This window comes from Benincasa hispida, chromosome 5, assembly GCF_027475165.1.
Source record: "Benincasa hispida cultivar pf3 chromosome 5, pf3_genome.v1.1, whole genome shotgun sequence".
Taxonomy (NCBI): Eukaryota; Viridiplantae; Streptophyta; class Magnoliopsida; order Cucurbitales; family Cucurbitaceae; genus Benincasa; species Benincasa hispida.
In genome coordinates, this window is record NC_143482.1 from 6280290 (window position 1) to 6305599 (window position 25310).

A 25310-nucleotide genomic window follows, 5' to 3' on the forward strand; every position below is an offset into this window, starting at 1 on the left:
GTGAACAACGTCTAGGGCCCTTTGGCAAATACCTAGAGGAATGTGGAATCGTCTCGCAATACACTATGCCGGGCAAACCTAGCATGAATGGTGTAGCGGAGAGGCGAAATAGAACACTTAAGAATATGGTAAGAAGTATGATTAGTCATTCTTCTCTACCAGAATCCCTCTGGGGTGAGGCACTAAAGACTGCAACATATATCCTTAATAGGGTACCTAGTAAAGTAGTAGTTAAAACTCCTTATGAGCTGTGGACAGGAATGAAGCCTAGTATTAGGCATCTTCATATATGGGGTTGTTCAGCTGAGGTTAGGCCTTATAGGCCTAATGAAAGAAAATTGGATTCAAGAACTATTAGCTGGTATTTTGTTGGGTATTCTGAGCACTCTCGAGGTTTCAAGTTTTATGATCCCACTTCTAGATCATTGTTTGAGACAGGAAATGCTAGATTCCTTGAGGATGTTGAATTTGGGGGGAAAGATAACATAAGGAAAGTTGTCTTTGAAGAGGAATTGATTTATTTTCCTCATTTTATTATAAATGATGTTCAGGCTTCAATTCCTGACTTCATTATTGAACCAATTATAGAACAAGACAACATTGAAGTCCTCGTTGTTGAACCTGAAGTTCAAACTCAACTACCTCAAGAAGTGCCATTAAGAAGATCTACTAGAGAGAGAAGAAGTGCAATTCCAGATGATTATATTGTGTTTCTTCAAGAATATCAGGACGATGTAGGCGTAATGGAAGATGATCCAATCAACTTCCAACAAGCTTTACAAAGTTCTAACTCTCAAAAGTGGATAAGTTCTATGAAAGAGGAAATAAAATCCATGAAAGACAATGACATTTGGGAACTTGTCGAACTGCCATCAGGAGTGAAACCCATAGGTTGTAAATAGATATTTAAAACCAAAAGGGATTCACATGGCAATATCGAAAGATACAAAGCTCGTCTTGTTGCAAAGGGTTTTACTCAAAAGGAAGGCATTGATTACGAAGAGACTTTCTCTCTGGTTTCATCGAAAGACTCTTTTAGGGTAATCAAGGCACTGGTAGCTCACTTTGATTCAGAGCTACACCAGATGGATGTAAAAACTACGTTTCTCAATGGGAACATTGATGAGACGATTTATATGGTGCAACTAGAAAACTTTGTATCTGGTAATTCAAAGTCTATAGTGTGCAAATTAAAGAAATCCATCTATGGTCTCAAGCAAGCCTCTCGTCAATGGTATCACAAATTCCATGAAGTGATAACTTCATTTGGTTTTGAGGTGAGCATTGTGGAAGATTATGTATATCACAAGTTCAGTGGGAGTAAATTTATCTTTCTGGTATTATATGTCGATGACATACTCATAACCAGTAATGATATAGGTTTATTGCATGACATTAAGAGATTTCTCAAAAGAAATTTTGAGATGAAGGATCTTGGTGATGTTTCTTTTGTATTAGGAATTGAAATACTGCGAGATCGTTCTCAAGGTATTTTAAGATTGTCACAAAAAAACTACATTGAAAAGATCTTGAGTAGATTTGGCATGAAAGATTGTGCGCCGGGAGATACCCCGATCACTAAAGGTGATAAATTTCATTTAGGTCAATGCCCTAAGACTACACTCGAGACTAAGAAGATGCAGAAGGTTCCCTATGCATCGGCCATTGGAAGTCTAATGTATGCCCAAGTATGTACGCGTCCAGATATTGCGTTCATAGTTGGAGTGTTAGGCAGATATTTGAGTAACCTGAGGATGGATCATTGGAAAGCAGCCAAACGGGTGATGAGGTATTTACAGAGAACAAAAGATTATATGCTCACTTATTGGAGATCAGAAGTTTTGGAGATCATTGGGTATTCTGATTCTGATTATGCTGGATGTCAAGACACTTTGCGATCCACTTCAGGCTATATCTTCATGTTGGCTGGAGAAGTTGTATCCTGGAAAAGTATTAAATAAATACTTATGGCTTCTTCTACCATGGTTGCGGAGTTTATAGCATGTTATGAGGCATCCAATCATGGAATATGGTTGCGAAATTTTGTCACTAGGCTGCGAATAGTGGTTGGCATAGAAAGACCACTAAAATTATTTTGTGACAATAAGTCGGCAGTGATGTATTCCAATAACAACAGAAGTAATACAAAGTCAAAGCATGTAGACGTGAAGTTTCTGGTTGTTAAAGAAAGAGTTCAGAATGATCAAATTTCGATAGAACACATAGGAACAAACTCTATGGTGGCAGATCCATTGACTAAAGGTTTACCACCTAAAGTTTTTCATGAGCATGTTGCTTACATGGGTGTTAGTCACTTTTCTGATTCCATGGTTTAGTAGGAGTTTGTTATTGAGGATGTTTTTTTGACCTTATTTTGTTTATTTTCTATATAGAATAAAGTTGATGGTTTATGTTTTATTATCTGAACTTGTTTATCATGCATGCAGTTTAGCATAAAGTTTTTTTTTTTTTTAATGATCTCATTAAGGAATTTGGACTAGTTAGAAACAAGCATTATCCAGTTCACTTTGCATGCAGTTTCCATGCTATCTATCCATACTTGATCTATGTCATTGAATGTATTGAAATTGGTGATCAAGAAAGGTTTAGTTACAAGGGTAGTGACGAAAGCCACCTTGATTCCATGCTAATACAGGAGATGGACCAGATTGAGAATTCTATTATTGAAATAACCTGTTTATGCACGCTTAAGGTTTATGTGATTTAATTATATTTGGTACATAGACATAGCCCAAGTGGGAGATTATTAGACATAAATAATAATATGTTTAATTAAAGTATGGGCTATGTATGTGGATTAATAATTTATCGCATTAGGTTATTTTATTAGATTGGGTCCTATTATGTGATCTAATTAATTAAGGCCCTAGATTCCTAATTAAGTATGGACTTAATGGGTAGAAGCTCATTCCTAGTTAATTAGGGTTTAATGGGAACCCTAATTGAACTAGTATATGAAGAGAGACCTTAGGGCTATGGTCCCCAATATATACCAAAACAATAAGCAGTCTTTCTTGAATCCCATCTAGAGAGAGATCCCACTAAGGGCATTCAGAGTTTTGGTTGAGGAAGATCATAGTCATTCATCATCATCTTGAAGCTATCATCAATTTCACAATGGAATCCGGTATGTTATTCTTGACAATTTGACATGAATGATCCTAGGATTTATCTATTCAATATAGATATAAAGAATTTATGCTAACAAGAGATTCAATTCTCATCCCTACAATTGTTATATTAAATAAATCATTGAACTTTTAATTTTGTATCTAATAAATCTTTGAAACACTCATTTTCTAAAAAAAAAAAAAAAAAAGGAAAATTAAAAATCTATTTGATATAAAACTAAATTTAGTATTTCATATGATTCTAAATTTTTAACTTAGTACTTATTAGGTCGGTAAATTTTAAATAAAATGTCAAAGAGGTAAAAATATATTAGACATAATATTAAAATTGTAAGAACTTATTAAACACAAAATTAAATATTTTTTTCAATTGAAAAATCAAATAAATACAAAACATGAGGTATCTTTTTAAGTTCAAAACCAAATAAAAACAAATATCACTAAACTTATAGTTTAACAAAAAATTAATACCCTTTTTTCATTAAAAAAAAAATAAAGCTAGATATTATTGTTTTTTCTTTGTATGACAGGGGTAGAAGAATTCAAACAAGACATCTTGATCACTAACACATACTATATACCAGTTGAGTTATGTTTGTTTCTATCAAAGCTACTTATTTTAGTTTCCTTTCAATGTTGGGATAATCTAAGAGGATTTTATACATATGACCCAATTCACATTGCACAAATATGATTCATCCAAATTTTGAAAACAATGAATACTAACCATTTGCTTACGTCACATAACACTTAGACCGTGCTCACCTGCTTTTTCGGTCTCTCTCCCTCATACTCCTCCCTTGGAATTCCACACTCTTATTTCTCTTTATCCACTTTAAACATTGAAATTAGAGCAAATTTTTGTGTTTCTCCCTTAGATCTTCGAGCTTGTGATAAATGTTGGAAGGTGGATAGAAGCACGTGTGCAACAATTTATCAAACCAAGTGATGAACGATCGATCAGTGGCTTAAAGCGCAATCGTGAACATTCATTTGATGAATGGTCAAATGATGGCCAATGCTTGAGAGAGAGGGAGTAAAGAAGGAAGGAACATGAGAGAGAGAAACAGAGAAAATAACGAGCGCGATCTAAGTGGTATGCAATATAAGTAATAGATATGTATTTATTGTTTTAAAAAATTAGGACATCGAACATTAGCACAATGCAGATTGAATCATCCTTTAAAAATAAAAAAAATAATAAATAATAAAAAAAACTAATAATCTAATAGGATAAAGAAGCAAAGGGCAACATCCTAGAAGAGGGATTATTATTTTATAAACTAGAATGCAACTTTGGCTTATCCTTTTCGTACAAAGATTGATATATATTTTTTCTAACTCTACATTTTTTAATCTTTTGTTATCCAATAACAGATAAGTTGTGGTAGATGGGCCCAACCTACCTTCCATCATATTCAACTCCATCTTGGAACCTATATTTATCATTATTTTAGAGTTGCTTGCATAGATAGCTATTAGCCTACAAATATTAGAATTTATAGAATAAGGGAAAAATAATTACAAATATAGAATAAAAGTTGGTAAAAGACTAAAAAGTTTATGTCCAACTACTGTTTCGTACGCTTTTTCTGACTTTTTCAAATTGGAAGCTATCACTAATAGCCACTGATAGCTGCTATCAGTGTTAGCTTTCGATTTGAGAAATGTGCTATCAGTTGCTATCATTGATAACTGCTATCGATGAAGTTGTTATTAGTGATAGCTTTCGATTTGAGAAATATGCTATTTCTAGTAACTTTTGATGTTTGTTATAATTTTTTCTTTTAGAAATTATAAACAACAAAAATTTTCCACCTTGTTTCATTGTTGATTTCAAAATTGTGGTCATCGATGATATCAATGATATCTTATAGCACTAATAACATGCTATTAGTGACAACATTTTTTTTTTTTTTTTAAACATAACCTCTATCATGATAACATTCTATAAGATATCTATATCATGTTATCAGTGAGAGCTTCTATAGCTTATAACTTTTTTCACATCCTTCCACAAATATTTGTTATCAGTAATAGCATCTATCGTTGGTGTCTTTCTATCAATAACAACTTCTATCACTGACATCAACAGTTATTTATCAATATTCTTATATCCCAAAAACATATTATCAGTCCTAGGTCATACTCAAAATTTCAACATTTCTTCTCTTCATCCCCTCAATCAATCTCTCTCCCTCTACAAATGGTATTGTCGTCGGTGGTCGAACGGACAGTCTCTTTGCACACGCCATCCACTGCTCATCGCCGGCACTCCAATACCGTTTTGTCATATAGTATCTTTGCTCGTCCCAACTCTTATTTTCTCTCTCTTCACAAACCTCTCTCCCTCGATCTCACACGTGTTGAGATAAAAAAAAATTAGAGAACTAAGAGGGAATTGGGAAAAAAAAAAAAAGAAGAAAAAGAAGAAGAAAGAAGGAAACTTAGACCATGTGGAAGAAGGAAGAAAGAAAAGATAAGAAAAGAAGAAAGAAGAAAGAAAGGAAGAGCAAATTTGTAATTTATAAATTTTTTTAAACCTAACCGATTACAATTTATCATATATTTAATTAGTTTTATAAAGTGCTATATTATTAGATATTTTGACTAAATTTGTTGTTTATTACAATTTTCCATTATTTTATTTGTTCCATCTTTTTGTCATAGGTTTTGAATTTAGTTTTAACTTAGATATAGATTTCAAAACATTACATTTTACTCTAAATTTTGGTTTTCTTTCAAGTTTTTTACTAGGATTTCAAGATTTACATTTTCAATATTCATTAAATGCTCACCTTTTGTCCTTTATATCAACGTGTATTAATTAATTAAAAATATCGAAAGAATTAAAATCAATTAGTTTTCACTAATTTTTATCAAGGTTAAAATTAATTTAAAATTTTTGCTTCATAATTATTTTAAATTAATTAACTAAAAGTTAATGCTAATGACTAAAGTGAGCATTTAGGAATATTTAATTCAATACCTTTGCAAATATATATAATATATATATTTGAAGGTAAAAGTATAAAATATTGATCAAACCTTTGACATCAAGGAAAGACATGCATATCAATTATCATCGGGTTTATAATATTTGTAAATAAGTTGACTATTTTGTAATAATGTTACAAAGAAATTGCTTTCAGTGAGTTAGAGATATGAGCTATATTAGTTGTACCTAAATTCCATACTCTCTTTTTATATTTAAAAAGTCTCTGAAAAATTCCTGTAAATAAAAAAAATCCTAAAAATATCTACATTTTATAGTAAAAAGTTCAAAAGTATGGATACTTTGGGAACTTTTTGCAATAAATTATAAATATTTTTAAATATTTTTTATTTAAAATGCCCCTTTTATATATAAAAAAATATACTTTTTAAATCATTATTATTATTTTTTATATATATATGTCAAATTTTAATGGGATGCAATAAGAACTTCACCATAAATGGGGGCTCCCCTGCTTCGTACGGTAGGTAACTGCCAATGAAATATTCAAATTTTAAATTTTGGGCTTGATGAACACAAAGGACAAATAAAAGGTAATATTAGAAACTTAGGAGGCATTGCTAAGAATTTTGTCCTGTTCCCAAAAAAAAAAAGAAAAAAAGGAAGGGAAAAAAAAACTGTCCTTGAAGTGATATATTTAAAGGTTTAAAGCTATTTTTGGAGTTTTTCTACTCATTAATATCCGGTAATTAAAATTTAGTAGAATATTTTAAACCAAATCGAACGTATATATATTCCATCAAAGGATCAATTGTTATATTAGAAACAATTAAATATTTTATAATCACATTTTTTTAAAAAAATAAAGGTTAGTTCATATCCCATTTTACCATTGTTATTTTAAAATTCGATTAATTACAATTAGTAGTACTTTTAAGACTACTAATTAAATGTATAAAAAAGAATTATAAATATAGTAAAATTTATATATGACTATCGTTGATAGACTTTTATTAGTGATATATTTATTACTGAGAAACTCCGAAAGTTGGATCTAAATGTTGATATAACACTTTTAAGACTAATAATAAAATGTATAAAAAATAATTACAAATATAGTAAAATTTATCTATGATGGACTCTATCGTTGATAGATTCCTATCAGTGATATAATTATCACTGATAAACTCCGAAAGCTGGATCTAAATGTTGCTAGATCTGCAAATTCTTTTCCATTGTGTTATATCTTACTGATACTTTAGATTTGATTGCTATATTCTTAACTCTCTCCCTTCAAATTCTTCTAAAATTTACGGTTTTGTGTAAGTTGTGCATAATACTACTACCATCAATGCCCAATAAGGGCAGTTTGCAAAAGCCACCCTTAAATCATGGTGATCGTTGTAATTATACCCTCAAACTTTTAGTGGAAAAAAATTGAGTCCTCAAAACTTATACAAATGCTAAAATTAGACTCTCATACTTAGTACTTACATAATTGTAAAAATGGTAACAATTGCATAAATTTGAAGGTTAAAATTTTATTATTTGGAAGTCTAATTACTACCACTAATAATGGGTTAATTGGAAAATTGGAGTGGTTTTAGAAGTTAATTAGGAAAAATGGATGGTTTTCAAATCATTTAGGAAAAAGGGGTGAAATCTTGTCTTTACTAGAATGTGTCTATTCGACAACACATTATGCAAATTTTTAATGATTTGTTGATCGGTCCAACTGAATGCATCTCAAAAATCGAATTGAATACATCTCTTTACTCATTAAATTAAAAAAAAAAAATCTATTCAATCGCTCAACAATTTTTAATTCATCCCTAAAATTAACGATAAGATTTTTAATTAATTCTTATAACATAAAATTTACAATAGGAAGTTTAATTCTTTATAAAATTAACCACGATAAAGAAAAGGATAATATTAAAAAATCAATACAAAATCATGGAAAATTTAATTTTTGATTAAATAACAAAAATATATTAACTTACCTAGTAGTAATATGAAAGATAGTGATAATATGAATAAGATGAGAAAGATGGTAAAAATTGAGATAGCTGTCAGATTTTGGGAGAGAAATGTGGAGAAGATTATAAATAAATTACGGTTTGGTGTTGACATTGTCTAATTAACTTTTTTTTATTTAATTAACTGAATGCGTCTGGTCAACATATTATTAAAATATTCTAAAATGCGTCCGTTCAACCGACGCATTCCAATAAAGATAAAATTTCGACCCATTTTTCCTAAATAGTTTGAAAACCACCCCTTTTCCCTAATTAACTTATAAAACCATAGAGGAAAAAAATGATAAGCCGTCAAAAAAGACACTCCATGTCTAGAAGATCACTTGATTCAACCATAACTTGACATTACCTTCCTTATGTTTGTCCTTCCCGACAGACTTCAAGAATCATTTCGGTTCGAGTTAATAATAATTTCTCGAAACCGTGGAAACATTTTACAAGTGTAACGTTCAAGATCCAACGAGACCTTTGTATCGCGCATACGAGCTTAGGGACACATAAATGGTTGCACAAACAATTCCTGTCAGGATGACCACCTAAATTCATGGAAAGTAAGAGATCAACAAGGCATTAGACTATCAAAAAGAATTAGACCTGATATGATTTTCCAATTAATTTTACCAAAAATACTTACCCATTTGAATACATGTTCATGATCTTCCTTCCAGGTATATGGGATATTCATTCCAAATATTGCAGTCACTAAAGAATAAATAGATAAACAAACAGTCCCAGAGCTCAAAAAGAGTTCTAGCTGCCACATAGAACATTACATTCTGAGAATAAAAAACAAAACCATGATATAGTTTTCTTGGACTTGGATATGAATTTGTTGTGGCCAGAAATCAATCATGTGAAAAATCTGGCCACTTTAATAGCCAAAAGATGCAAGATTTTAAGCAAAAGAGACAGAAGTCTAAAAAAGAAAACTTTTCGATCCATCAATTTTGAGTCTAGTTTTTATTTGGTCCCTAAGTTTCAAAATGTTATAATTTTTAGTTATTAAGTTTTGAATTTGATTTTGATTTTGTCTTGCAAAATGTTACAATTTTACCTTTGATATTTTAGTTTTGTTTCGATTTGGCCTCTAGATTTCAAGATTGACACTTTTACATTTTTTTTTTTTTCTAAGTACTCTTTTCGATATTTAGTGTTAAAGTTTTTAATTAATTTTAAAGAATTAATTAGGTTTCACTATTTTTTCACCACTATTAAAATTAATTTTAAATTTTTCACTTTATAATTATTTTTAAATTAATTAATAGGCATTAACGACATGCACAAGACTAGAGTAAGTATTTACTGAAAAATTGAGGCTAATAGTGTGAATCTTGAAACCTAAGGACCAAATTGAAATAAAACTTAAACATCAAAGGTAAAATTATAGTATTTTGAAACTCTGATACTAAATTAAAATCAAACTCAAAACTTAAGGACTAGAAGTGTAATATTTTGAAATCTAAGGACCAAATGAAATCTAAACCCAAAACCTAAGGAATAAAAAGGTATTTTACCCAAAAAAGAAAAGAGGAAAATATGAAGAAATAAGAAAAGGATTCATTTCGGCTTCAGAAAGAGTACCTGAATCAGTTGATTCCTGTGATTGTCAAGCTGCAACAGATGAGCAGAACATTTGATATAGAAACAAAAGTACATTGTAATTTTCAACATTGCTAATAATATTGAGTAAAAATTACAAGGAAATAATATTAATGGCATTAGAGAGCTTTAAATAGCAACCATGTAGGATGATTTACCTGAATATTGATGTAATCCTCTGTGTCATCGATATACTCCCGCAACTGGTAAGGGGAGACGATGATTTCAAAATATATGATAAAAAAATCGCACATAATCAGAAAGTTTCATATACAAAATATCAAATAAGAACAGAAAGAAGCAATTATAGCAATTAGCAAACACAATTCTGAAGTCATACATACCGTGATTAATTTGTTTAATGTACTTTCAATTTGCATAAAGTAGGCCTGCAGAATATTCAAAATAAAGCTCAACTAGATCTTAATTTACTTGAATCTCCGTAAATAAAGATGTTATATTATGTTCTTAATGACATTGCTTATACCTCGAGTAGCATTTCTAGTTCCTCAACATCATTCTCTCCTCGAGTGGTAATCGCACTTGCTCTACTTGTTTTAGACATCTTTGAATAGTCCTTAGGAGAAGCAAGAAACCAAATTGGAGTCCCGGAGCCACTTTCAGGGGTGCCAGCTACTTTCCGTGACAAGTAAAGTTCTGCCATGTCATCGTCATCATCCAGAAGTTGTTCAAGTTCATCCCTAACCTGGAATGAGAACGGTATAATATCATCACCACGAAGACAATGAAATTGGATGAGAAAAAGGCATCAGTTGGCTACTATTAGTTATCTTTACATATCCTGTTTTTTGACAAGCCAATAGGTGAGGGATCAACGCACCCACGCCAAAGAATTGAACCATCCAAGTGGTTCTTTGGTGAGGACGTGGTTTTCGAGGGGACTAGTTGGCTCATATTTATGTCAAGAATGATCATATATTGCACTGCTTTCCAGCTCGTTTTGTCTCTACCAAACTAGAATTAAATGAGCAGCAACAGGAACGTATAAAAATGTGGCAGTCCGATATTATTTGCAAGGAGAAAGATGAATTGCAAAATGGCGTTTACTGGATGATCCGAATCAATATAGCTTGGATAGCAGGGGCTTGTAGACAGACAGTTTAATTGAAGATACAGAATATGGAACACTAGATAACAAAAAAATGCAATAAAAAACTGCTCCCCTACTTTATGAATTATAGTCTCCTTATCCTGAAAATTGAAAGCAGTATCAAATTTGTACCCAACAAAATACCATGATGTTCCAACCTATATACCATCCTGGAGTAGTATCGAACTCGTACCCAAGCAACACAACTTCTCTTTGCTGTTAGCTTGTATCTCCTTATGTTGTAAACATTTGTTATTGAAAGGGCATATTAGTTGAAGATCCAAGAGCAGTGAAAGCAAATTAGGCTCATAGCCTCATTCTATAGACGGCACAGAAAATTAACTACCTTTTGCACCCGATTTGTCAGCCTTGTCATTGCACTCTTCAGTTTGCGCACTCGGTCCAAGTTAAGACTGCTAATCTGCATACAAATGTAAAATTTCTTTGATTCAGAAGAAGAATGGGAAATGGTCAAACAGGTAAAGACATTAAACTGGTTCCTAACTTAGATCAAACACTTGATGGGGGGAAGTAAACATTCACTTTAAAAATAATCCTTTCTATTATACGGCTTTACCAGTAAAAGAACATTGTTCGCAACCCAATTATTCACGCATAAGCATTTATGAAACATTACCAGAAAGTTTGCATTGAATTTGATTAAATGAATGCCATGTTCCTTTACCCATGTCCCATACATAATTATAAAACTAAAATAGGATCTCCAAATGAAAGAATACAATCATATAATAATAATAATATATGTTTTTACCACATCGGCTTTCTAGTAGAGAGATCAACCTTCGTTTAATCTTTAATATTCACCTTTCAAGTCTTTACTAGAGAAAAATAAGATGGTATGAATGATTATACACATAAAAACCCCTCAAAGATAGTTATCTTGATGAAAAAATCCTGTTTCCTTTAATGGAAATAAATCTAAATAAAAAATGAAAGTACATTAATTCTGGAAATTTATTCATCAAATCAACTAATAAACTAAATGCTTCCAATTAATCATCAAGTCTGGAGAACTTCAGATGAATCAGGAAGTTCGAAAAAAAACAAAGAAATTCAAGAACACCAATGCTTTTTTAAACTAATAAAAGAAAGAAGGCCGTATATTATAGATCCGTAAAATCTTACCTCTGTTTTCATTGGTATAACTTAAGCTTAAGCAATAAAAAGTTGTACTTTCAAGAATGGATCCACTAAATGGATAACACTGAAGGAGCAGAATTAAGCAAAACTTCACCTTGGAGGTCAGCTCATCTAAAGCAGGATATGTATCAGTCTCTAATTCCCTTGTGCGTGCATCAAGACAACTACAAATTGCTTCAAGCGCCACCTCTAAAGCACGGAATTCAAATGGAAATTCTGCATTGAATACCAAAACTTAGAAGCCAAAAAAGGAATATCAAACTACTATATTGAAGAGCACAAATTCTTCAAGCAACGATGATGATGTACCGTTTTCAGCCAACTCATTTTGGGTGGTAGAAGGCTCTTCTTCTTCCCCTTGTCCTTGGTATAGGGAATTTGTGGAAGGCAACCGTCTCTGCAGTTCTTCAACAATTGGAACTACATTTTCATCCATTGGATCTCTAAGTAACACCTACACTCAAAAAAAAAAAAAAAAAAAAAAAAAAAAAAAAAAAAATCAAAATCAATCTTCCTTATTGCACAAAGACAAATAGCATAGTGAAAATTGGACCTAGGAAAAGGAGTTTGAAGTCTTATTCCAACTCTTCGCTCTTACATTTTGGTTTGCCTTTTTTTTTTTATATCCGTAAGTGTCTAGATCAACTTATGTGCACCTCAACTGATCTCACGGGACAATCCATTTGACCCTACAACATTTGAGTGCCAAGAAAACTTATAGGAAATTAATTCCTAAGTAGGTGACTACCGTGGATTGAACCCTTGACCTAGCCATTTATTGAGATTATGTCTCTCTTTTTACCACTAGGTATGATGGTTTCTTACATTCTGGTTTGTCAAACATATAACTTTTTGTCAATGTGATGCATCCTTTGAACAGTCTAGACACATAAATACTTCCATTAACAAAGTCAACTTCAAACCCTTTTAAGCACTATTAAAACCCCAAAAAAGGGGTTCGAACTTTGAACTTTTGTTTGTCTTAAAAAACCCCATCATAAGATAAACAGAACAAAACCAAAATTAGCCTAAATATACCAAACACAAACAAAGCAACTAATTAAAGAGAATCTTAATCACTAGACAATAAATTAGTCAAGAAAAAGGATAAAACAAAGTATTACCTCGTCCGCAGTGATAATTGACTTGATGTGCTGGACCAAATCCCAAAGCAACCTCCAAAAAGAAAATCAGTAAAATAACACAAACAAATACAAATTAGATCGGCGGAATTTCAGTAGAAGAAGTAATCTCCATTCTTCAGAACTTTACCTCCAAATTGAGAACAATCACTCTTTCTCTACCCAGGATAGTGGAAGGATACGACAACAGAGGATCGAGAAGCCGAAGATCTCTCGCATTGATCTGAACTCTTTGCATAATCGCATACTTATCCACATCCAAAATCGTACTTCTACCTTCACGGTCCAACGAAACCCAGCTCCTGGAAATTGCAGTATTCTTCTTCTTCTTCGTCGTCGTCTGCTTCTTCTTCTTCTTCTTCACCGAACCAACCTGAGATTCCACAGGGATTACAAATCCATTTCCAGCCATCTCTGAAGCTAAGATTTCGATCCCACCAACATTTTTTGCTCTTCTTCTTCTACCAATGCCTAAACAAAAACAAAAATGGAAGAAGAAGCTGGAAATTTTTGGTGATTTTGAAGCGTGATTGATTCAATTCGATGAAGAATTTGAGGAGAAAAAACAAGATCAAGAAACAGAAGATTGGGGAAAAGTTGAAGGGGAAATGGGATTTGGTTGTTTGTTGCTTGCATGGGCTTTCACTGGAGAGTGGGGGCAAAGTATTTCAGAACCGGAATTACTGTTGCAGTGTTTTTTCCCACTCGCGACAAAAGCGCGTGTCTTCACGCCTTTTGTTTCGGTGATCGACAGATGGGAAGGGGACGGCGGGACGCTATCTTATCGTTACTCATTACCTTCCGACTTGTCGTTTCAGTTATATACTTCTGTCGGCCCCTAAAAACTCTCCACTGATCATGGTACTAAATTTACGTCGTTAAATTTTTGGTTAAAAGATATTTTTAGTAAATAAACTTTGATAAAAGTAACCATTTAGTTTTTAAACTTTTGATTATTACGATTTAGTCTCTCAATTTTCAATTTTGTAACAATTTAATCATTTAACTTTACTATATAATAATTTAGTCATTGTATTTAAAATTTGTAACAATTTAGCCCCTATTTTAAAAATTAATGTTAAGATTTAATGAGTTTTCGTTCATAAATAAACCAATAAACTAACTAGAGACTCGGTATTTTTATAAAATGTAAAGTATATATTATAAAATAATTAAAATTGACATCTAATTTTGATAATTGTTTACGTTAGGGATTAAATTATTACAAATTTAAAAATACAATAACCACGATAAAGTTCGAGGACTAAATTGTTACAAAATCGAAAGTATAAAGACTAAATCCTTACAAACTACAGTTCATGGGCTAACTTGTTATTTTTATGAAAGTTTAGGGATGAAAAATGATTTTTAACCTAAATATTTGTATTCGATATGAGAGGTGAATCAAATTTTTCTTTATATCGTAAGAAAATCTATAAAATGTTGAAATAAGTCGTTGAATGTCATTAATGTAAATATAATATAAGTACAGTTAAAATATTATTTTGGTCCTTATATTTTAGGTATTGTTTTATTTTGGTCTATTTACTTTCAATTTTTCAATTTTAGTCTTTTTACTTTTAATAAATCTTAGAATTAGTCTTCATATTTAGTTTCAAATTGATTTTTCTCGTACAACTTTTTCTTTATGAGCAACTTTTTTAAATTGTGAAAATATATTCATATAGTGTATTTTTTTACATGAAAATTATTAATTATTATTTAACTAACTTCGATAAAAAAAAATGGAATGACTAAATTTTAATTTTATTAGAAGTATAAGAATAAAAATTGGAGAATTAAAATTACATTGACCAAAATAGTATTTTAACTTTATATTTACTTACTTTTATAAAAAAAATGTTTATATAATCTTTTCATAAATTACCCACTGACACAACTATTTTATCGATATTTCTATCAACAATTAGGTGAAATTGAGATCTCGACATTTTAAGCATTGACTATAATTAGACATTTTAGTTTTTATTTCGTTCTTAAATTTTAAAATGTTACATTCTTACTAACAAAACTTTGACTATAATATTTATGTCGTTCTTAAATTTCAAAATGTTACATTTTTACTAACAAAACTTTGAGTATAGTATTTAGGTGATTCTTAGGTTTCAAAATATTACATTTTATCAGATTTTTAGTTTTGTATCCATTTGGTCCTTAAGTGTCACTTCACCCTTGAATTTTCACTAATTAATGATGACTTTGGTCTATGACGTTAAATTTCGGTTAATTTATTTAAAATTATTAATAAATTGTAATTAACTTTAACATTGGTGGAAAATTAGTGAAAACTAATTAACTATACTTCTTTTGATTTTTTTAAATTGAATTACGGCATTATCACTAAGGATTGAAAGTTTATACATTTAATTAAAAAAACCAAGTTTAAAAATGTAAATCTTGAAATTTAGGGACCAAATGAAAATCCAACTTAAACACTCAAAATTAAAAATGAAACATTTTGGAACCTAAAAACAAAAATCGAAATTTAACTCAAGACTCATAGATAAAAATATAATATTTTAAAATTTAGGAATCAAATGATCAAAACTCGATCCAAAACCTAGAACTCCAACTTTAGTTCTTCAACTTTAGAATTTATATCTATTTGGTTCTTAAAAATTAAAAGGATTTCAATAAATTTTTTAAGTTTCAATTTTGTTTTCAATAAGTCTTTTGACATATTACAAAAAGTTTAAGTTAATGGGTTTAATAAATATAAAATTGAAGTATATGTCTAAAGTGTCCCTTAACTTATAAAATTTGAAATTGAAATGTTAAGGTCTTATTGAACACAAAATCGAAAAAGTATCTATTAGATATTTTTTAAAGTTCAAAAACATATTGGACACAAAAATTGAAAGTTCAGATATTTATTAGACTTTTTTTTTTTAAAAAAAAAAAAAGTTTAGAAACCCAACAGACAAAAGAAATTCAAGAAATAACTTGTAATTTAACCATTAGTATATTTCATTTTTCAATTCAAACATAATTCAAATGATAAAGAAATGTGTTAACAATCGACAATCAAAGATAAATAAAAATTTAAAGCAAAAGAGAATCGACAAAGAGATTTACGCGGTTCACTAACATTGTGATAGCTATGTCATGAGTAGAGGGATAACAGTTTATTATTAGAAGAAATTATTCTGACCATATAAAGTTAGAGAGTTTATATAACGTACTTCTTTAAACACTAGGATAAAAAATGTAAATAATATAAATATGCCAAATACGAATTAAACTTAGATTTCGTGGGTGTTGCCCTCGAACCCCACTAAGGAAATCGCCCCTAGATCCCAACTCGCTGATTGGACTGCGAGACCCTGTACTTGATTGTTCGAAGTACCAAATAATAAGTTCAACGTATTTCAATGAGCATATTTCATTGATAGGTTGTATCCTCGTGAGTTATGCTTAGTCAAATGTCTGTTTGATAAGCAATTTGAAAATAGAAATTTAAAAACAAATGATTCATTGAAAACATAATTATATTTCATGTATTCATATATATGTTTGGTAGCATATTCAAAAATTAAATTCCAATTTTAAAATTTTTTGAAAATGTGTTTAAAAATATATTTAGTTATTCATTAAAGGTTGAATATAATCCATTATTAATTACTTTTTTTTAGCTTGTTTTATGTTAAACTTTTTACATATTTATTATTTTATAATATCATATAATATGGAGAAATTTTCATACATAGAAAAAAAATGTTAAACTATTTATAGAAATAAGAAAAAGAAAAACACTGATAGACACTAATAGACTTTTATCAGCATTTATATAGACTTCTATCGATTTCTATCACTAATAAAATCCGATAGACTTCTATCGATATTTATCAAAGAATATTAAATTTTGCTATTTTGTGTAAATAGTTTTCCTTAATTTTCTATTTTCGAAAACCCTCCTATAATATATATGTATACATATATTAAATCTAATAAAAATAATTGAGTTTATAATACGAAATAGTATAATTATTATTACTTTTTTAAAATCATTTTTATATAATTATGCATTTTAAAATTTCAAATTCAAAATTTGAATCCACTGAAAATATGAAATAGTTGTTTTTAGAATTTGTAGAGTTTGGATCACGAAATCAAATAAATTTCAAAAATCGAATCCAGATTGCCAACCAAACACATATTAACTAAACTCAATAAATCTGAAAATATAAAATAAAATCTCTACCAAATAAGCACCTAGGGATGTTTGGGGGCAAAGAGTTGGTTATTATAGTTCTAGATTATTATAGTTGAGTTATAATAGTTTGTGTTTGGGTATAAATTATTTTAGTTTGAGTTATAATAATACATGTTTGAGGTGTAAACTATTTTAGTTTAAGAAGGAAATGGTAAATATTGTAGCAAAAACAAAAAAAAATGATGGATGTAAAATAGTAAAAATTATAGCAATAGTAAATACTGTAGCAAATTAAAGTTTTGAAATAATATTAACTATAACTAATTGAAGATTTTAAAATAATATTTACTGTAATAAGAAGTTGTTATTATAGCCTTAAAGATAATTATTGCTCCAACCGGATAGATTCTAACTCTTTTAACTAGCCACAAAGTAATCAAAATGTTTTCTCCTTGAAGACGTCAGTGGTATAGTAACGAAACAAAAAAAATATGACGTGTGATAGTTTATGGCATTTTTATTTATGAAGAAAAGTTTGTTGACATTTTTGAAAAAGTTATTTTGTCTTTATTTTCTTTTATATCCTTGAGTCTTGTGCACTTCTTTTCAATTTATTAAATTACTTAAAAGAATAAATAAATTATTTTAAATTTGGAAGAAAGTATCAATAATGAAATGATAATATAATCCAATCGTCAAATCAAACGTTGCTCAATTATCATATAGGTATTTTAGCGACAAAAAAATTATGTAGTTTGAGTTCCTATTACGATAAAAGTACAGGTTAAATAACAAAATTGATTCATGTTAAAATCTAATGAATTTAATCCCTATTGATAAACCCTCGTAAATAGTATGTGAAGATTTATCAAATCATAGAGCCTCACGATCTTCTAGCATGTTGCCTCTCTTGTTATCCTAATTAGGTGTCCTTTACTCTTATCGAGGACCATGCTTTGTTTGTTTAGCTTTAATGATTTATTTTTAACAAACTATAACAACTAAATATGTAATTTAATCAAAGTTATAATTTCATCTTAGACAAAACAACTTCATTGATGGTATTTATGGTTTGATAAATTTTGTAATTTTTTATAATACAACGATTGAAAGTGGGAGACTAACCTCTTCATCAAATAGCCTTATGCCAAATGATCTATCTATGAAAGTTTTATCAAACTATAAAAGATAAAGTTTAACTTCTAATACATAAGGATTAAATTGTAAATTTCTTAAAATTATAGAGACCAAATTTATAAATTAACTTAAAAATTAAATTACTAAGTTATCAATTGATAACCAATAGATTTTTAAGTTATTAAGTATCATATTCATATTTTTAAAAACCAAGTTAAGTTTTAAAAACATAAAAATAATATTAAAAAAAGATTTATCAAAATTAGTTTTTTTCCCTTCAAATTTGAATTTCAAACTTCATTCAACTCGCAACTAAATTTAGAGAAAACAAGTATAAATTAGAGTTGTTTTCAAATATAATAAAATGAGCCAACTTATTTACAAATATATATATTTTTCAATATATATCACCGACAGATAGCGATATTTTTCTATATTTAAAAATATTTCCAACCATTTAAAATAGACTAACCTAAACACAATAACAAAAAGATATCTTAAACTTTCTTATTCCTTTTCCTCATATGTCAATTCTATTGATATCATAAACATAATAATGCCTATCAATGGTTAAAATTAACACTCCATTAAGATATATACAATTATTTGTAGCTTTCCTGACTTTTTAGAAACCGTCATTTCCAAAAGGAAAAGAATAACATAATCAACAACAGAAAAAATAATGTAAAAGTAAAACAATTTTCAATTATGAGAGTAATAAATGTCGGTATCAAATGTCGATTGTTGTTGTGCCATGTAAATATAATGACCGGATCCTTACATATTATGGTCCGACCGCTACGACATGCATACTTAGACTTTTCTATCATAAGATAAGTTTTGATAAAAATCTCAAAAGAACATATCTAATATTTTATTAATTAGGTAGAAAGCTATATAAAAAATTTATTTTACGAAACACCAGGATCCATAAAACATTAGCGTAGTGATACAAAAATGCATATGCCTATGATAGTGAGCTTGATGCTTGGCCATTTAAGCGACAATTCTGCCGCCTACGCTGTGTCCTTACCTACAAAGTCTGTAAAATAGGATGAATATATAATATACCCAGTAGGTAGTTCTCACATAGGGTAGTGACCAAATGCACAATCACATGCAACATGTCCTGAAAACATATGATTGGGACCGAAAACATATAATAACATGTGATGGTCGGTTATGCTTCTAACGTAAAACATATGATTGGTGTTTCTGATGATTAGCGGGTCATGTAGTCAGTAGGGCCAGAGTCGCATCCAACATCAACCATTAGCATAAACTTAAGATTGGACTAGATGGGTGCAACCATACATACCCTGTTAATCCCTAGCATAAATTTGACATAGAATTGGGTCTAGAGGGTGCAACCATACATGCCCTACTAACCCTAGAAGCATAACCTTTATCTAATTAAAATTTAATCTTATTTCATTGTTGTGAACGAACAGAATGCATGGGGTCCCTTGTCGATAAACGTATTTTAAACATGTAATGCAACATAACAATAACATAATTATGCAACATATTAAAGGTACACTACCATGAAACACTTAAAGAGAGGGTGAGATAAACTACTTACCTTGACTGCGATCCTAGTTATTCCTTATTATTCCTTATGGTTTAATTAGTAGAGCTTTCCCTCTTAAACCAAAAGGAAATGATTTTTCCTACTGAGTTTTGTTTGAGAATGAGTTTAACCTCCAGCTCAAAGCCTCTTATTTATAGCCGTTTCCAACTCTTCTCTGTGTGACAACTCATCCTACAAATGGCTTCTTTAAAATTACTTAGGTTAATTTCTTTTAATAAGACACCTAATTTTGGCTAACGTTTGACGTAAATGGCTTCTTTAAAATTACTTAGGTTAATTTCTTTTAATAAGACACCTTCAATTTTAGGGTTCTCTATGTATAATATATAAGATCGTGGCCAAATTCAACGCATAATCCACACTTCAATCCAAAATTCAACGCATAATCCACACTTCAATCCAAATCTCACTCGGTTTACTCTCGTGGCTCCCGCTCTCTCCAGATTTCTCGCTGGGAATCTCGCTATCTCCACTCTCGCTCTCTCCAATTTTCTCTCCAATCTCGCTAGTGTGGCTCTCTCCTTCTCTCTCCATCTTTTCTCTCCAACTTTGCTCTCTCCCAGTTTTCTCTCCAACATTTCTCTCCAATCTCGTTTCTCTCCAATATTTCTCTCCAATCTCGCTCTCTCTCCAGGCACTTTCTCGCTGATTCTACCCCTTATTCATTATTTTTGGATAATTAATAAATTTTTTATTTTTTCCAATTCTAAATTTCCGCCCGATTTTCCTATTAAATTTATTTATTTTCCTGCTTTCTAAATTAGGGTTCAAGTATTACATTTACTACCTCTTAAATAAAATTTCGTCCTGCTTAACATTTGACATTTAATTTCCTGTAGTGTATGCGTACAAATTTGGGTTGTTATACGATCCACTACCTTGAAAGCAAAATTTGATATAACTTCGATGTTATATCGCATATGCTGACCCCAAGGTTAACACAACCTCCCAATTCAAGCATACACTCACCAGAGAAAGGAATAAAATCGTCGAAAATTATGCTAAAAACAGTATGGAAAGACAATGAAGAAAATCACCAAACAGTAGAAAAATTGGATCCGAATATTTTGGAAAAGCCTCGCTATTTATGAAGAAGATGATGAGCAGCTAGAACACCCAATGGATGAAAAAACGGGCATAAAGAAAAACGGGCAAAAAATATTTAATTATATCCAATAATTATGGATCTGAATTTAATTGAAACATTTTAATAAAAAGGGTAAAATTTAAATAGAGGGATAATAAAAAGTTGCATCTTTTTTTCGCTCGAGTGCAGTTACCGGAACCTGCCCGTCCGACCCGACGGTGGTGCACGGGAAAAGATCCAACTTCAACCACAACTACAGTTTAGAAATTCTCGTCGCATTGCTTAATATTTATACTATATTGAGAATGCTTATTTTTTCAATGTGGTACAAAGTATCTCACTTGACTTTGGGCCCAATAAGTTCTCAATAACAAGACCCACTGTTTAGAGGAAAGTACTTCTCAATACCAAAGTATGAAACTTGAGCTTTAATCTCTTAATATCAAGTGTTATAGTTTTAACAACAAAAAGTACATTTTAATAAGTAGAAAATTAGTAAACAACATACCAACTACAGTAAACTCGTCTAAAGTAACAGTGATTGTAATAACTAATATAGGTATCAATCAAAATTGTTCCAGAAAATGATTAAGCATCTGGAGATCAAATCTAAGCATGATGATAATGATGTAGTTTATACAATAATACCTTTCCAGCAGCATTTCCCACAGCCATGTAACCTCCTTCAGGACTGAAATCCAAACATGAAGGATACTGAAGGTTCTTCTTCGGTGGCGGCCAGTTCGAAAATATAGTAAAAGAAGGAACATGTATCAACTTCAAACTACTTTTCTTCATTCTTGAACAGATAGCCAATATTTGAGCGTCATGATTGAATTTAAGAAAGTCTACCTTGGTGGTCAGATTCTCAATGGCTCTCAATGGCTTCTTCTTGCCCCCTAAGAATTCTTGTCTATTATAGATGTTAACAATGCCACTATCAGAACCAGCTGCAAACAATGCTCCATTTGGAGAGGTACATAATGCAGTACCATTGATGCAACCTTCGTCGACACCCTTGTGGATGCATGTTCTTGTTCTTAAATCCCAGTGGTAGACCTGCCCGTCACCACCGGAGCTCAGTAGCTGTCGTCCATCATCTGCGAATGCCAAAGAACGAACACTTCCATTCATCTTAAGCGTCCCGATGAGCTCCTTTGTTTTGGTTGACACTAACAGGATATAACCTTCATTACCAATAAATGCAATTGTGCTAGAATCAGGGGAAACTTCAAAAACTTCAAGGCTTTTCTCGTCTCTACCTACAAGAGGACCAATTTTATCTACTTTTGCTTTCACTAGATCGAGGCTATAGAAGAACTTTCTCCTCCCAGCTATGATAACCTGAGATCCATTAGGCAAAAATGATGCCTTTTGAATGGGGCAATCCTCAAGAAAAATGCTCTGAATTTTCATATTCCGTTTACCATCAATCTGAAAAAATCTAAGCTTTCGATCCAACCCAGTGGCTAGTAGTAACTGAGCATTGTGATGAAACTGAACCGAATTGATAGGACCATTAGATGGCTCCTCTGCATTAGCATCTACAAGTCTTGAGTATTCAAGAAGTCCAGGCAACAATTTTGCACCTCTCTTCACAGCGAGATTCTCACTTGTTCGGAGGATATCATCGATAGAATCGACATTATCATGACCATCAGCCAATGTAACTGCACTTTCATCATCTGATGATTGATCATCGTCATCACTGCCACCCCTGGATTGTGCATCAAGTTGAGCCCACTCGGTACCTGGGTTTAGCTTGGCATGCTGAGCCCTCAGTCTTAACACGTACTCTGAGCCAGATATCGAATTCTCATCTTCTTCCTTCCTCAATTTTCTCAGTCTACTAACATTAGTAATATTAACCGTTGCCTTCTCCTCTTCCTCGTCGACCCATGCTGGTTTTCTTTGCTGAGGTTCCTTCTCATTCGTACTCTCATGTATGAGCCCAAAATCACCTTCATATGCAGAAAGGGAATTGTTTGCAGAGCGATCCATTATGTACAAAGCAGGAACTTTCTCATCAGAACTAAAACCATTTTGCTCTTCATCCTTCCCAAATTCAACAGGGGAATAGAGTGATCCAAAAAGAAAGGTTTCAAGCTTCTTCATTTCCTTTTGTTGTTCTTTTACTAGTTGTTCATCTTCTTTCTTGTGCTCTTTCTTTCTCTTCTTTACCCTAGTAGTATCTAGACCAGAGTTTTCTACATCACTAGCATCTACGTTTCTCAACGGAGATGACAAGCCAACAATATTCTCCCCTGTAACATTCTCCATACTACTAATTACAGCAACATTTTGTGATATTAAACTCATCTTCCACTCAGCTCCTGCAAAATCAATCATACCGACAAGTTAACCAAAAATGCATCAGAAGTAAAAGAACTCATGACCCATAAGCTCAAGTTATTCCTTCATGTAAATTGTGCCTTTAGTCTTAATTTCTGAAATTAAGCAGTTGAATTCTACAATACAGAAGAAAAATAATTCACATTCATTGAACACGGTGATTGGTTCATCACCATTTGATTGAAAGATTACTCTTCATGAATAATTGAAAAGTATGTCTGAACTTATGCTCTCATTTAAAACAAAAAATTCAAAGTATCATTGGCTACTGTATTAATTAATTGAGGGAGAGATTTCAATCAATCAAGCTAGGAATTAAAAGAGAATGGGATGGATTAATTAGAAGTTGAAGTACCTAAAGAAAACTAAAATCACCATCCTCAACAAAAACTTGCAATCAGTTTATAATATATAAAACATACATCATATTACAAAAAAACAAAAAGGAAAAAAGAGAAATTAATTAACCTAAACAAGCCCAAAAATATTGCAGCAAAATCTGAAAACAAAAGGGACAACCAAATTCTTCTGCCCTCTAAAAGAAAACCCCATCATAGAAAAAATATCTCCACATCCTTTGCTCTCCACACGAATAAGGTCGAATTTTCAGTACTATATGGAATGAATATGATCATTACCAAAAAAAATTTAAAAGAATCATGAGCAGAATTTGAAATCAACATTCATACTCATAAGATTCATAAGAAAAACAGAAAACATGTATGTTCCAAGAAAAACGAGAGCGACCCAACAAAAAAAAAGCTCAATTTCAGCGCTTGATCACTTCATAATTCAATAGATGAAGTTCCCATAATGTAATCTTTTGGAGCTATGGAGTAACACAGCGTATTGTAAGTAAGTTCATAGAGAAATAAAGCAAAATACCTTGAGCCTTGAGGAAGACAAGATCGGAACAGAGTCGGAGAAGGAGACGAGGAAAGGGCAGTCGGCGCGGCAGCAGTCTAACACTAACAAAGGAAGAAGAGAACCTAATTTCTTATTTCTTTATTATTTTGTCGGTTTTCACTCCGTTTTCAAATTCAAAACCAAACCGAACCAAATAATTTGGTTCTCTTATTATTTTAAATTGAACACAATAATTTTTTGTTTGTTTTAGTAAATTTTTGGTGTAGTTCGGTTTTAAATAATAAGAACGAAATGATATCAAAATAATTAGTTATGATTCGATCTGGCCCTGTGGATATGAATGTTGTAATATTGCTGCTATCATAGAAGTTATTGTTGCTTATTCTAATTCGATAAGGATCCTTATGAATTGTCTGGATGGAGGTGCATATTTTGCGAGATCGTAGTATTTGGGTGGTTATGGCTTCTACGTCTTCATCTTGGTGCTGGAAAGCTATCCTTTGCATTGAGGATGGTATGAGGTATATGGTTTGATTTTCTATTGATAATGGGTGTTGTTGTTCGATTTGGTATGACCCTTGGTTAGAAGGGGGCTCCATCCTTCAACAGTTTAGTACTACAGTTATCTTAGATGTAGATAGTTCCCTTCATGTTAAGATGAGTGATTTCTTGTGTCTTGATTGAACTTGGAACTGACCTTCTACCTTTTGGAATCTAGAAGACCTTTCCGCACTAGTACAATTGATTAGTCTCAAGGTTGGGTGGGAAGATAGTATAACCTAACTCCCCTTGTCGTTCTGATGTATTTCGATCGCTAATGCTTGGGAGTCATTACATCCTAAACATCCTATGGTGTCTTAGGCTAGCCTTCTTTAGTTTAGGGAGAATTATACCTAGTCATGCTTTCATTTCTCGGCTTATTATTCGAAATAGGTTGCAGAC

At 31.2% G+C, this 25310-nt stretch overlaps 2 protein-coding genes across 5 annotated transcripts; both read right to left on the reverse strand.

Annotated features, from left to right (window-relative positions):
• Nucleotides 1–8457: 8457 nt before the first annotated feature.
• Nucleotides 8458–13949, reverse strand: LOC120078514 (magnesium transporter MRS2-I-like). Of its 3 annotated transcripts, none has more exons than XR_016529831.1 (11): nucleotides 13291–13912; nucleotides 13143–13172; nucleotides 12328–12472; nucleotides 12113–12234; nucleotides 11204–11278; nucleotides 10234–10452; nucleotides 10091–10135; nucleotides 9905–9949; nucleotides 9729–9758; nucleotides 8782–8849; nucleotides 8458–8683 (listed from the first exon to the last, which is right to left on the reverse strand). XR_016529831.1 is itself a non-coding variant. In XM_039032785.2 (11 exons), exons 1-11 carry the CDS (start codon nucleotides 13570–13572, stop codon nucleotides 8597–8599), a joined length of 1200 nt encoding a protein of 399 aa, XP_038888713.1. In that variant the 5' UTR covers nucleotides 13573–13949; the 3' UTR covers nucleotides 8458–8596. The 3 variants fall into 3 exon arrangements, 2 of the variants coding, with proteins under 2 accessions (XP_038888713.1, XP_090170294.1); XM_039032785.2 differs by having other exon boundaries at nucleotides 8782–8901; nucleotides 13291–13949; XM_090314168.1 differs by having other exon boundaries at nucleotides 8782–8923.
• Nucleotides 13950–19177: 5228 nt separating this feature from the next.
• On the reverse strand, nucleotides 19178–24745 carry LOC120078362 (U3 small nucleolar RNA-associated protein 18 homolog). 2 transcript variants are annotated; one of them, XM_039032626.2, is made up of 3 exons: nucleotides 24387–24723; nucleotides 21798–23482; nucleotides 19178–19513 (listed from the first exon to the last, which is right to left on the reverse strand). In XM_039032626.2, exons 2-3 carry the CDS (start codon nucleotides 23466–23468, stop codon nucleotides 19505–19507), a joined length of 1680 nt encoding a protein of 559 aa, XP_038888554.1. In that variant the 5' UTR covers nucleotides 23469–23482; nucleotides 24387–24723; the 3' UTR covers nucleotides 19178–19504. The 2 variants fall into 2 exon arrangements, with proteins under 2 accessions (XP_038888554.1, XP_038888553.1); XM_039032625.2 differs by lacking the exon at nucleotides 19178–19513 and having other exon boundaries at nucleotides 21563–23482; nucleotides 24387–24745.
• Between the last annotated feature and the right edge of the window lie 565 nt (nucleotides 24746–25310).